At 45.0% G+C, this 14,786-nt stretch overlaps 1 protein-coding gene across 1 annotated transcript in view; it reads left to right on the top strand.

Moving 5' to 3' along the window:
* The window catches only part of ADAMTSL3 (ADAMTS like 3), a 371,458-nt gene that overhangs the window by 311,476 nt on the left and 45,196 nt on the right, over positions 1-14,786 (top strand). The window contains exon 22 of the mRNA XM_061158827.1: positions 2,159-2,287. Coding sequence (XP_061014810.1) covers positions 2,159-2,287 — 129 coding nt within the window. The remainder of the gene's footprint in view (positions 1-2,158; positions 2,288-14,786) is intronic.

The raw sequence follows: 14,786 nt of genomic DNA, 5'->3' as shown, positions 1-14,786 counted from the left end.
TGGCCTAAGGACCACGCTTTGAAAACAGCTGCTCTAGAGTTCACCTTCTAAGAATTGGAAATTAACAAGATGGGGTTTAATTGGTGGTGTTAATAGTGCTGACTTTTTGTTTTTAAAATGCCACCATCCAACGAAAGAGATAATTATCCTTTAAAGGTTGATGTATACCTCCCAATGGCACTCCTCTGCCCAATCCTTAAAAACACTTTCAGGAAATTGTCATTGTAAATTAGTGTAAATTGTCCCAGGAAGTAGACAAACTCATTTTAATATTAAAGTGTGCTTTTTGATGAAGGAACATTTTTAGCTGGCAAAGTTGTAAGCAATGCTTCCTTGTGGCAGGCTCATGATCTGGGATCAAAAGTCAAATAAGAAAGTTACCCTCCAACTCTCTGCTCTGTGGTTTCTGGTATCTATGGCTCAAATAACTAAGATAAGATGAGGAGAAAGACAATTATCAGGGATTGGAACCCAGCATTTAGACAGCCAAGCATTGACGTAGGCAGTCCATCACATCTATAACCTGCCTGAGGAGGTGGGACCAATTGATTTTCAAAGCTCTTTGGGTCTGCATGGCTTGGTGCCCCATCCCTCTCCTGGCTGCATTCCCATGGTAGGACCTTCACACCTTGATTTTCTGTGCCTTGATCCTCCTGGGTGATTATCCTCTGCGAGCATCTGCTCCTTTCTAGAAAACCTCAGTTTTGAGGTTCTGGATTGTTGGGAGAAACAGAAGTCTCTCTTGCAGCTTGCAAGTTTCCTCTTAAGTCCATCCCAGGATAACCCAGATTCATGGGAGAGCTGGTGCAAGGTCCTTAAGGGCCAAAGGACCATGACAATGACAGTCCTCTCTCAGCCCAAGAGTCCCTGTATTTTCAACTCCCAGCATACCGTTTCAGTGCCCCAGGCACTCCAGGAACAAATGGAACATTTGGCCACCTGAACATGATCATTCCCAAATTCTCTTCTGCAGAAGACATGGTTACCAAACAGCTAAATGTTGTTACTCTTTCACATGCTATGCATTAGTGATTAAAAAAAAGTAAAGAAGTATGTGAGAACTTCCCTGGTGGCCCATCGGTTAAGAATCTGCCTTCCAATGCAGGGGATGTGGGTTGAATCCCTGGTTGGGGAACCAAGATCTCACTTGCTTCTGGGAAACTAAGGCCGCACACTGCAACTACCGAGCCTGTGTGCCACAGTCGGAGAAGCCTGTGCGCCGCAGTCGGAGAAGCCTGTGCGCTGCGATGCAGACCCAGCACGGCCCCTCCCTCCAAACGCTTCCATGCTAAGGTGGAGGAGGGAAACCAGCCACGGCAGCAGCTCTATGGTAGAGGAACGTGACCTTCCCTCACCCCACATGCTCCTGAGAGACCCCTGGGCAACCAGCATGTTTCTCTACCTCATCACCCATCACCCTGTAATGGTAGAAGTGTCTTCCACCAGTCTCTGAGCTGATTGAGGACAAGAATGTTTGTGTTCCAACTTGGTATTTCCGTTTTCCAGCCCAGGCACAGAGTATATTTCCTGAATGACTTCATAAATGAATCTGGTAAAAGTACATGGTTCTTAACATCCAGGAAAGTAAAAGTCTGTGAATGAGTTCCTGATTCTTTATGACCTTGTTTTTATTTATTTTTTCCATGCAAGTTTTGTGCAGGTTTCATTCACATTTTCCTTCCAGAAGGAGAGTCAGATGGTCCCGGGACCTGGTCTGTTTTGGTCCTGCCTTTACTTATCCAAGGATGCACTGCAGAGATGTCACTCCTGCTCTGCCATGCCTTTCTCTGAATGAATTTCTGACTTCCTTCTTTTTCAAATGATCAAAGAGGATTTTATCCTCTAATTTATCCCCTAATTTTATCCTTTAATTTATCCCCAGTTTTGGTTATAAAGCCAAAATACCCTCACAGTCTGTACATGGTGGTTGCATTGCCTCTTTGTAGAAATCTCTGTAGATATCTCATCTGTGCATCCACCCATTGAGCACCTCCAGCCTGTAAGAGTGCAAGTCCCCATGGGGCACCACGGGGGATGCGGACCAAGCCAGGTGTCTGCACCTGCTCTCCAGGAGCTTGGCAGAGCTTACCAAGTGCAGTGAGGTCACTCAGAGCAAAAGCCTGAATCTAACAGAGTTTCCTGCTCCCTTTGAATTAAGAGGCACCTGTCGTCTTGTCTGTTGGAAGAAACATCACCAGACCAGAGCATGGCCATCTCTCCGTTGTGATTGGCGGCTTCGTGGAGGCACCCCTGCAAGCAAATGTGACCATACAGTGTCCTGTAAAAGGTGAGTGTGGCCATTTCTAGTGGGAGGGCACAGGCCAGCCCAGGGTGGCCAGGAGGCACCAGCTAGCATTTTGGTAGCTCAGACAGTCCTGTGGGCTTAAAAATCTGATTTTTCAGCACCCGGACAGAAGATCTGTCTCGCAAGAGTGCGTGTACACCAGCTCGTAAGGCTCATGTGTAAAATAGAGTACAGTTTACTCATTCTCAGTGAGGCTAGGAGGACATGAGCACGACTTCCCTGTAGCCGGCATGTTCATACTGGCCAGACCACAGCTCTCCGTCCCTGCGGCAGGTCTGCACAAAAGGCCGGCTTCTAGCAGGTGACTGCCTAGAGAGTACAGGGTCAGAGCGAGGAGCTGGGTGGGAAATCACTAGCTGTGTCTTCCAGCTTGACCAAGGCTGTGCTGGAGAAGGCCAAGTCAGCAAGGGGGGATGTCGAGGTCCTCTGGCCTGGTCTCTCTGTCCTGGACTGTCCTTGGCTGGGAGTCACCATTCTATGCCTCGGTGGCTCTTTCTGCTCTGTTTGAAACAGCCGATAAACCTTCTTTCTAACTGATTTACCTTTTCCTTAAGAAAAACTACATTTTCATCCGATCTCATCTTAATCTAGGGCCATTCCATCTCTTTAAACCACAGATTCTTAAGACTTAACCTGAGCCTGTGCATCCCCAAACTAAGATCAATATTATAAACTCCTCAAAATGAAGATCTACTGTTTTAAGGTGACCTTGCATATGCCTATTATTGACTGTGCATTGATTAAATTCTCTGGAGAGAACTGTATTTGCCTGGTTTCCACATTCTTTTGGGGTACCTGTAGTTGCAGCCACTTAAGATGAATCTCGCCAAGGCAAGAGAGCCCAGGGTAACCCGAGGAGCCCTTACTGCTGGTCCGGGTACCACAGAAAAGGTGCATGTGATGGCAGGATTCTAGAGCACAGCCTTGTAGCTCTGAGGCTCTGCCTCCCTGTGATGGTCACTTACCTGTCATGTTTCTGGAACTGCACCTCCAGCTTCACCAACAGTGGAAATTTGCTCACCCCTGAGGTATTATTTTTCACCCCTTGTAAGTCCCTGCAGTGTTTGAAGTCCTTACCCGGACTTTTGAAAAATCCCTCCAGCCTCCCAACTGACTCCACCCGCAAATATGTGAGTTTTCTGGCAAAACACACCCACCCTTATAGAAGGGCCAGCATTCTCTGGCCTCAGCAAGGAGAAAAGCAGAATGGAACTGTGCAGTTTGCCAAGCCACACATATCTAGAATTTCTATGGCCCTACACCTGCAGAGGATTCTGCAAAATAGATCTGACTTCTATTAAGAGAAACCTCAACTTTTAACATTATTTCTAAACTTCTTATTTCCCCGTAATAGTTCACAATTAGACTTGTGGGGGGTGGGGGTTGGTGGGGGACAAGCCTCTGAGAGGAGTGGGGTGTGTTATTTGCAGTCATAGGTCAGGGACTGGATTCAGCGGAAACTGTCTTCAGGAGGGAAGCCTGCAGCTAACACCGTTAAGCTTGTCGCGGTTTACTCTCCAGCCAGCCCCCAGCAGTGTGTGGGCCGTCTGTGACCACTCAGACTCCGGCAGCCTCTTGGACCCTGTACAGTTCTCACTCTCTCGGGGCCTTTTCTGCCTCCTCCCTCCCACCTCCCCCGCCCCCGCCCCACTTTCAGCCCTTCCTAGGAATGGGCCCATTTGGTCTCTCTTTACCTGGCAGCCACCCCTACAGACCGGACCCCAGGAACTCATCAGGAGTCCTTTCCTTTTCAAAATAAACACCTCATTTTGAGTTGTGTGCCATTTTAAATAAGCCTGCAGTGAATTTACTGTGTTTTCTTATGGGCAGAAGCCATAACTCACGTAGTTGTTCATGGAGATTCATCCTTTTAGACATAGATGGTGACCCTCGTGTATGACGGCAGGTGAGTCACGTGTCTGTCCTACTCGCCTCTCTAAAATGGGAAATAGACTGTATCGGTGGAAGAAGGGGCCTTGGCTGTTATCTAATACAGTCTCTGATTTAATAGATGAGGGCATCATAGCACTGACAAACTTGAATACTGCTTTCTGAAATTACTTTTTCTTTCATGTTGCAAATTGTGATTATTCCCATCAATACATTTTTATTTTTCAATTGCCCTTAAAATGCTTATACTAATTAGAGTGGGTTTATCTATTCATAACTTTTAGACATATTTATTAGTTCTTTCTTATAGCTTATGTTTTATTTAACCCATGTGGTATAGATATCAATAGTGATTCTCCCTAGTCACACTTGCATGATTTTCTAATAAATGATAGTAAATAATAGGACCTGAGAATCTGTATTTCTAAGGTTAAAAGCTGTAAGTTGCAAGTGTTATTTGTCTTATTTTTATTTTTTAAATTGATTTTTATTGGGGGGTAGTTGCTTTACAATGTTATGTTAGTTTTTACTGACAGCAAAGTGAATCAGTATACATATGTATATTTTCCCCTCTTTTTTGAATTTCCTTCCCATTTAGGTCACCACAGAGCACTGAGTGGGGTTCCCTGAGCTATATAGTAGGTTTTCATTAGTTATCTATGTCATATAGAGTGAAGTAAGTCAGAAAGAGAAAAACAAGTGTTATATATTATTGCATATAAGTGGAATCTAGAAAAATGGTATCAATGATCTTATTTGCAAAACAGAAATAGAGACACAGACATAGAGAACAAATGTATGGACACCAAGTGGGGAAGGGGAGGTGGGATGAATTGGGAGATTGTGATTGTTTTATTCTTTAAAAAAAGAAAAAGAAAGTTTCCTGTAAAAATGAGGGAGATGGGAGTTTAAACTGCACCCTCTCTGCCACCTTCTGGTAAGAAAGGGAAGCTCATCTGAGGAAAATGCCCAGTAAATATCAATAGCTACATATTTTTTCATGTGTTAATGCTTAGTAAGAACATCATTTATCCTATAATTTTCTGTGATGTCTGTGTTGGGTTGCTTGTTATTCTTATCCCTTAAACTCATTAGCAGTGTGGCTAATCTGAGCCTCTGCTCTAAACTGTTCTGGTGTGTTGGGCTCCTCTTCAGTCTCTAAGAAACTCTATTGGTCCACAGATTTGGAATGGAGTTAAGCTAGGAAGATGCTTTGGAAAACAGTTTGGCAGTTTCCCCAAAAGTTAAGCATATGACCCAACACTTCCACTCCTAAATATATAGCCAAGACAAATGAAAACACATGTTCACACAAAAACTCATACTCAAATGCTCATAGCAACTTTCTTTTTAATAGCCAAACAGTGGAAGCAACTGAAGTATCCATCAACTAATGAACAGGTAAACAAAAGGTAGTATATCCATACAATGATATTTTATTTGGTCATAAAAAGGAATGAAATATTGACACGTGCTAAGACATGGATGAATCTTTAAAAATCGGGGTTAAGTGAAAGAAGCCAGACATGAAAGATCACATATTATATGATTACATTTCCATGAAATGTCTAGAGTGGGCAAGTCCGTAGAGACAGATTGGAGGCTGCCAGTGGCCAAAAGGAGAGGAAAATGCAAGAGAGTGGAGAGTAATGACTAATAGGCATGGGTGTCTCTTTGGGGGTGAGGAAAATGTTCTGGAGTGAGATAGGTCTGGTGGTGTCACAACTTAATGAATATACTAAGAAAACACTGAACTGTAGACTTTGAGAGGGTGAATTTTATAGTGTTTCAATTATATCTTATTAAAATCATAATCATAATACAATATAATAGCATGTAAAGTTTTAAAACCCATGGCACAATCATATGTTTTATTTGTGAGCATATGAGCATATGGCAAAAATATACAAACTTTCATGGGAAGGACATGTATGTACCAATGTCAGGTTTGTTGGTGCTGCTGGAAGAGAAAAGAAGGGAAAAAGTTTGGGAACAGAACTTTAGCTATAATGCTTTGTTGTTTAAAGAAAAACTAACAAAATAAGGCAAACTGCCTTCTAAAAAATATAAACTTAACCGTGGTATAGATTTAAGCCCTACATCCCTATCATTTTTCATCTCCCTACTGATAGGAGGGGTTGTGGGAGATAAGTGGGGTCAGTTCAGTTCAGTCGCTCAGTCGTGTCTGACTCTTTGTGACCCCATGAACCGCACCACGCCAGGCCTCCCTGTCCATCACCAACTCCTGGAGTCCACCCAAACCCATGTCCATTGAGTCGATGATGCCATCCAACCATCTCATCTTCTGTCGTCCCCTTCTCCTCCTGCCCTCAACCTTTCCCAGCATCAGGGTCTTTTCCAATGATAAGTGGGTAGAAGGTACAAAATGAGTGTGCACAGCGTGTGTCCAGCAGATGGTAGAAGCTCGGTTCTAACCTGGTAGCATCAGGGGGCTGGGTACTCCAGGAGTTGAGCAGAGAGAAGGAAAGCCTTTCGTATATAAGAGATGGAGATCCATTTCAGAAGAAATAGATTATATAGTTTTAAAGGTACTCTCTTGATTGGGTTTTTTTTTTTTAAGAGTTAGAATGCTGTGAAATATACCTAGAGTTTTGCTGATGTGTAACTGAATTATTAGCTTTCTTTATTGGCTTTAATGATTCCAGGGGAGGATTTTGACAGTTTTTGCTGTGCAGCAAGATGATATGCTTGAATTCCTAAGCACAGCCTCATCTCTCTGACAATTATTTTCCCCCATCGAGTGTTGGTTTATACTGTGTGGTGTGGAACTCAGTGGTGGTGATTTAACATCTTTAAGTCACAAATCCCTTTGGCTGCCCCCCTGCTCCCTGCCCCCACACAAAAAAAGACTCTCTTTCCAGAAAAATACACTTACCCACAACATTTTGCATATAACTTTCAGAATACATAGCCCTTAACCTTAACCCTAACTTGAGTCTCTAATATGTGTCAGCTTGAACAGGCTGTGAGGTGGATATCATTACTATCTTTGTATTGCTAATGAGTTAACATGCTCAGATGTGTGAGCTGAGATTTAGTCCCAAGTCTGTGTGACTCTTGAAGAACTGGAGGGAGGACAAGGCTCTTGGCTTGAGGCAGCAGAATGCAGACCCAGGTGGTCTAACCAGAGAGGAGAGTGTCAAGGCTGAGGTCTGAGGCAGGACTGAGGAGGCGCCGCAGCTTGGGGACAAGGTGTCAGGGCTTCAGGTATGGGCAAAACCAGGGCCCAACCTCACTAGAGGACTATCTGGTGTGGGAGGTCTCGGTTCCAGGCAGAGTCCACCAAGAGGCTGGCCTGCAGGGTGCCAGCCAGCACTAGGCCAGAGGTCTGACCAAGTCTGCCCTCTCTGTCCCCAGGAGGATGGAGGTCTCCCCTTGCTTGCAGTAGCAGGAAAGGAACATGGCGAGTCGGTCTGGTAATGACTCCCTACTGCCTCACCTAATGCTGATATACGTGGGTTATTGGTCTATTGGATGAAAAAGCTCACTTATAAACTAGTTGTCTATTCTTTGAGGATCTGCTAAAGCTCTATCCTGAATGCTCCTTGAAACATGGTTTTCTTCTCATCTTTGGTCTATCTCAGTTTCCCATTTGGAGGAAACATGAGTCTCTATATGATCAAGAAGTAGAAAGAAATGCTGGAGGACGGCTTGGTGGTCCAGTGGCTAAGACCCTGTGCTCCCAATGCAGGGAGGCCAGGTTCAAGCCCTGGTCAGGGAACCAGATCCCACAGGCCACAACTAAGTGTTCACATTGTGACTAAAGATCCCGTGTGCTGCAGCAAAGACCCAGTGCAGCCAAATAAATTTAAAAAAAGAAATGCTGGAACATGGTATCAAGAGCTAGATGTGCAGAATGAAAAACAGAAAGAGCTGTTCAAGCACCTGGCAAATTTCATTCTTATTGCCAGAAAGCCGTGTGCTTGGGCTTCTGTGTTTGCAGAGTCCCGCCATCTCTTGAAGCATTCAGACTGCAGCATGGGCAAGCTCTGTCATCAGCAACACTGCTTTTATCCCCAGATATCTGCATCTGCTCCTGTCTTTGGTCCCAGCAATATGCATCTGTCCTGAAAACTTCAGACACCCAGCCCCATGGTAACCTTCAGCCCTTTACGTGGTGAAAACAGCTGACCCACAGGCCTTTGAGCTTGTCATTTCACAGTGTGCCTGTTTATTCTCTGCCCTGCAGATAACTACCTACCTCTCTCCTATGTACCATCAACAGACCAGTGGATGAACCAACTCTCTCCCCCAACATAACAGTGTAACTAAAAGACTGCCGCATTTTTTCAGTTTTGTGAATTGGACTTCTTTATATTAAAATTTTTCTTTTCTTTCTTTTTTTTTTTTTAAGAATTGGTTCTGCTCCTGTTTGCAAACCTTTGGTTGGAATACTAGAATAGGTCTTACGACTTGTGGCAGGTTCCTGCTCCCAAACTTATGTATAACCTTTCCACGGTGATATCTTATATCAGATTTACCACAGCTTTCCCCCCGTGGTTTTTGTGTTAGCACGGTTCTGATATGAAGACTCACTAAGCCCCCCTAGATGGAGGTGACTCAGCCCTGAAGGAACTTGCTGGACTGCATGCTCATCTCGGAGGCAGAGACTTGCTTCCTCCGCCCTGCTTTCAAAGGTCTCCTCTTGGTGATCATCTGAAGCTCCAGTTCTAATGTAACAAGTGGCTTCACTCCGACGGGTCTCTGAGTGGTGCCGGGGCTCGCCCTGTGTTCTCCTGGCTCCTCAGAATGTGGTGGGAGTGGAAGCCAGGGTGTCTGGTGCAGAGCTCCTCAGACCTGTCTGAGATCTGCCAGGGAGTAGTGAGGGAGCTTGTCTTTAAAGGCAGTAAAAGGGGCTAACCTGGTGGCCCAGTGACTAAGGCTCGATGCTGCCAGTGCAGGGGGTTCGATCCTTGGTTGGGGAACTAAGGTCTCATATGCCACGTGGTGGGGCCAAAAGATAAAAAATATAGGCAGTAAGAGCCAAGGCCTCAAACCAATCATACCTACTTACCTGTAAGGAAGGCCCTACTTGCTGTCTGCCCCATGGATCTTGACTTCAGCTCTTCGATGCTGTGAGACCCCAGACATGGATGGAGAGCTCAGGATGGCTACGGAGGCTGGAGGCATCTCTCATGTAAAACACACAGAACTGTCAGAAGCCCTTGAATGACTCGTTTGTCCACATTCACTCCTTGGCCATAACTGTGCCTTCCTGGTAAGAGAGAGGGGTACACAGGACCCACACTGGGTGGGGGCTGAAGGAGAGGAAATTTCACTGGAATTCAACCTCCAGAAATTTTAAAAAGCATGAGGGCTTCTCAGTTCAGGCTGGAAAAAAAAGGCATTCAGACACCATTGATGGAAGAAAAACTGTCACTGTGGAGAGAACACCCTACATTTTGGTGTGATAACAAAGAACCCAAATACAATTTCAACATCTCTAGTAACATCCCAATTTAGGAGCCCCTTTAATTTTTCTTATTTTTCATTCATTTATTTCCCCTAGCTCTGTATTTGATAATTCAACACCCATGTGCTTATTTTCATGACTGGCAAGTAATATACAAGTCATTTTTATTATCATGGATAGTGTCAGTTTGAGGCTTCCCTCGTGGTTCAGGCAGTAAAGAATCTTCGTGCAATGCAGGGGACCTGGGTTTGATCCCTGGGTCTGGAAGATCCTCTGGAGGAGGGAATGGCTACCCACTCCAGTATTCTTTCCTGGAGAATCCCATGGACAGAGGATCCTGATGGGCTACAGTCCATGGGGTCGCAAAAAGAGTCAGATGTGACTGAGCAACTGACACATACAGTGTCAGTTCAGGCCTGGACATCACCTCCCACCCCACCCCACCCCCCACCCCCCCACCCCGCCCTGAAAGAGTTTGATTTAATTTCTCTGCCATATGGCCTGAGAATGGGGTTTTTTAAGGCTCCCAAGATGATTCTGATGTGCAGCCAAGGTTAAGAACCAGTGCTTGAGCCAGTAAGGGGGGCCAAAGAGTCTTCTGGAACTTACCTCAAATGTTCTCAAAATGAGAGCCTCTCGCCCAGGGAGCAGTGGGGAACAAGGAGTGAACCGGAGGCTGGGGTTAAAGGGCAGGGTGGGATCCATGCTCTGGGCTTGTTCTGGTGCATCAGGCATGTCAGCACGTTCAGAGTTCTGCAAAGAACTCAGCTTCAGGGTCAGAGAGGGTCATGAAGAGCAACCTTAAGACAGAGCTTTAAGAATTAGTAGAAATTTTCCAAGTGATAAGAGGGAGGGAAGACACAGAAAATCTTAGCGTTACACACAGTTAGATGAGAACAGTGAGGTTCTTGGGGCTGAAGAAGGAGCTGCTGTGAGCAGCAGTACCTGCATGTTGAAGGGCTTTTGTCTTTTCTCCTCCAAGAAGAGTCGAAGCTCTGGAGCTGGGGAAACTGAATCTTACTCCCCATCACTCCTAAGGAGAAGGGAACCACTTCACAGAGGAAGTGGGGCAGCTCAGGGACACAAGAGAAGAGTCAATGCCTTGAGGGAGGAGGAAAGGGAACCTTGGGGAGTCAACCAAGCCTTGAGGTTTCACCCCGAGAGCTCCACTGACACCACCCACATGAGGTTCTGCAGGATTTGGTGGGGGCAGGAGGAAGATCAACTTGTAGGTCATGGTACATGACTGCCAAACAAGCCATACAATTAATGTAGCTTTTAAGGGACATGTCAAAGCTGCTTGTTCATTTACGCCCCAGTGTTGTACTGACAGATCACCAACATTGCAGTATACCAGGAAGGGCCTCCGGATGCCCTCAGATTGCCCCTGTTTGCTGTTGACGGCTTCCCCGTGCCAGGGTCAGTGGTTTTCACCACTGCTTAACTCCAGTGTGTTATCACTATTCTTGATTTGCTCCAGCTTTGACTTTGACTCTTATTCTTCAGGGAACACTGCAGAGTTTTTGGTTTTGAGATAATAGATAGTATAACTCTCACAGGCCCTTTCCAGACTATAAATGGGACCCTGGGAGACACTGTCCAGCAGTGAACTGAGATATGTCTGTCATGAACTATGAGATACGACATAGTGCTCATAAGATGTGACTGTCGGAGCTAAAGAGAACTGCTTGGTCCCAGGCAGAGCAGGCGTTCAGGGCTGTTGAGAGGTCCGGAATGAGCACGAGGGCTTGCTGGCACCCTTCCTCTATGGCAGAAAAAGCTCATTTTTATTATTTATTTGGCTGCACTGGCTTTCAGTTGCAGCACCCGGGATATTTCCTTGTGGCACCTGGATTGTCTGGTTGTGGCACCTGTGCTCCAGAGCAAGTAGTCTCAGTAGTTGTGGTGCTCAGACATTGTTGCCTCGAGGCTTGTGGGATCTTAGTTCCCTAACCACAGACCAAACCCGAGTCCCGGGCATTGCAAGTGGATTCTTAACCACTGGACCACCAGGGAAGTCCCAAGAATCACCTTTTAAAAACCTTTGAGGATATGACAGAAAGCAGCACAATGCTATAAAGCAATTATCTTCCAAAAATTTTTTAAAAAAAGAAAAAAAACATCAAACTGCGGTGAAAAAATAAACACAATTTAAAAAAGAAACCTTTGAGGAAGGACTCTTGATGATGAAACTGGGGGCTGATCTGATGACCCGGGTTGTCTCTAAGGTTCTCAGATCAAATGACTTAGGAACCTGACTACACCAGTATGTTGACATCATTTTACTAGAGAAGAGGAAGTACTCCCTCTATTTGAGAGAATTCTGTGAATAGTAAAAGACATAGCCTTGTATGTGGAGGAGGTTCTGGATATGGCTTCCCAGGTGGCTCAGTGGTAAAGAATCCACCTGCCAATGCAGGAGACACAGGAAATGCAGGTTCGATCCCTGGGTCAGAAAGATCCCCTGGAGGAGGGTATGGCAACCCGCTCCAGTATTCCCGCCTGGGTCAGTATTCCTGCCTGGAGAATCTCATGGACAGAGGAGCCTGGTGGGCTACAGCTCATGGGATCACAAAGAGTCGGACATGACTGAGCGGCTGAGTGCTCACATACACGGATGGCATCACTGATGGATGGTCCTTTATAACCAAAAACCATGGTTATACTGTATTTACTGCCAAAAGAACAAAAAGGTCTGCAACTAACTCAGAAGAAGAAAATGCCTTGCAAGATGTCCTACACTGTGGAGACCTCACAGTGAAGGGTGTCTACCCTTTGTGCTCGTAGCTTTGAGATATTCTCTTTGACAGTGAAACTGTGGACTCTTGTTTATTTGTCTTCTTTATTAGTAATGACTGCCTTTGTGCCTTGCCTACACTGTATTTGATTCACCTCTAATCTTATAAACCAGCAGCATCATTTCTTCACATCCCCTGGAGGTGAGTAATGGTAGCTTAAACTTTCAATTTTCATATGTGGGAAAAAAGTACAGAATATTTTCTGAGTGTTGAGTAGCTGGAGGAAACAAACCAATGAACAAAACATATAAGTATAACGTATGTGATTCATTGACAGAAAAAATCTAGCATTTTAGAGCAGCCTGAAGAGGCCAAAGGATTTTATAGTGTAGAATATTTCATGGGCCTTTCAAGGATGAAGGAAATGTGTTTTTAAACAGTGACCATTTTAAAGGCACCCCAGAGGTGCAGACGTTTTACAACACGTGTTTCACAGCCCCTCCAGGTCTGAACTTTTCCCCCCATAACATTTGCCTTCCAAAAATGATTTCAGCATTGTGGAAAGAGAACATTGAATATTTCAGATCTGTAAGTCTTGAGAGAAATAGCCTGTCTTTGAGGTTAGATAAATAAGTTTAAACTGTTTCTGATATTTTATAGCTTTTTCAACAGAGCAAACATTTGTAGGTTTGAAAAACCATAAAGAATTCCGCCGGAGTTTCCCCCAGCCTCTGCAGTTCTTGGAAAACATCCCCATGTGTGGTGGTGATGCTCTAGGTGTTGAGATGTTCCTTCCCTCAGTGCTAGAGACCTTTGTCTCCCCTTCAACATCTACAAACTTTCCAACTCTGGCTTTATTTTCTGAAATCCCTTATCTGTGTAGAACATCACAGTCTGTGTAAACTCAGTATCCTATACCCCTTGCCAGGCTGAGGTTTAGGTTTAGAGTGGAATTATCTCTACTTGTGGGCACGGCGGGGAGAGGAAGGAGAGGGTTAATGGAGAGAGTAGCATGGAAACATAAACAGTACCATATATAAAATAGATAGCCAGTGGGAATTTGCTTTGTGACTCAGGGAACTCAAACCAGGGCTCTGTGACAACCTAGAGGGGTAGGATGGAGGTTCAAGAGGGAGGGGACATAGGTGTACCTATGGCTGATTCATGCTGATATATGGCAGAAACCAAGACAATGTTGTAAAGCGATTATCTTTCAATTAACAATAAATAAAGTGGAATTATCTATGATCCCTATCATTTGCAGTGTTTGGAGCTTCCAAAGCCTTCTGGAACTGACTTCCAGTCATTCTTGGGGAGCTTGCACTGCCCCGAACCCTCTGCTTCTCACTCACTCTGACACAGACCTGTTGTGGTCTCTCTTTTGCCCTCCATCAGCCAAGAATGCACAACTCACTTCCTTGACTAGTTTCTGTTCATAGTAAGACATCCATGAATACCAAGCATTTGGCAAATATTTCAAGAAAAGCCAAAGATTCAGGGATCATGGCAAAGGCATGTCACTTCTCAGCCCTTCTCCTCCCTGTTCTTGCTCACCCTCAGCCTTCCTGTCCTCACCCCTAACCTCCTGGGATTGCCATGGGAACTTGAAGTTCTTCTCTCCCTCTTATACAGCCCCTGCCTACACACGCATGCAGCTAAACTTCCAAGGTGTGCTAAAGGAAAAGCATCACCCTCTTTAGAAGACAGCCAGAGTTATATACTGCAGAGAAGAACAATTTCTTTTTTTTCCCTCAGAGTGTAATTGCTTTACAATGTTGTGTTAGTTTCTGCTGTAGACCAAAATGAATCAGCCATATATGCACATATATCCCCTCCCTCTTGGACTGCCCTTCTTGCATCTAAAGGGAGTCTCTTGTAGACAGCACGTGGATGGCTCTTCATTTTTCATCCATTCAACCACTCTGTGTCTCTGTGTTGGCTTCTGTACAGTAGCTGAAGGAACCACATGTCCCAATTTTGAAGGAGCAGCCTCATGCAGATGAATTTGTCATTCAGCTCAGCTCCCGATTGTCTCTCTAACATAAAAAACTTTTAATTTTGTATTGGAGTATAGCCAGTTAACAATGTTGTGATAGTTTCGGGTTAACAGTGAAGGGACTTAGCCGTGCATACACATGTGTCTTTTCTTCCCCAAACTCTGCTCCCCTTCTCAGCTTCCTGTATTTTTAACACCTTTTCATAACTAAGGACGTGCCAAGACCTGTCTGTGTCCCACAGGGAGACTCTCATCACCTAGATTCAGGCGGGCTGGAAGTGAGACCCTCAGGATCAGGTTTTAGGTTTTCTCTACATACCCAGACATACACAGTCCTGTGGGACTGGAAATGTGGTCCCTGATGGCCACCAGGATCAGAGGATTTGGAGCTGTCCCTTGAGTGGCAATTGCAGAAATTAGGGC

Source organism: Dama dama, chromosome 13, assembly GCF_033118175.1.
Source record: "Dama dama isolate Ldn47 chromosome 13, ASM3311817v1, whole genome shotgun sequence".
NCBI lineage: Eukaryota > Metazoa > Chordata > Mammalia > Artiodactyla > Cervidae > Dama > Dama dama.
Note: the sequence above shows the minus strand (reverse complement) of the source record. Positions and strands in the feature narration are given on the sequence as shown.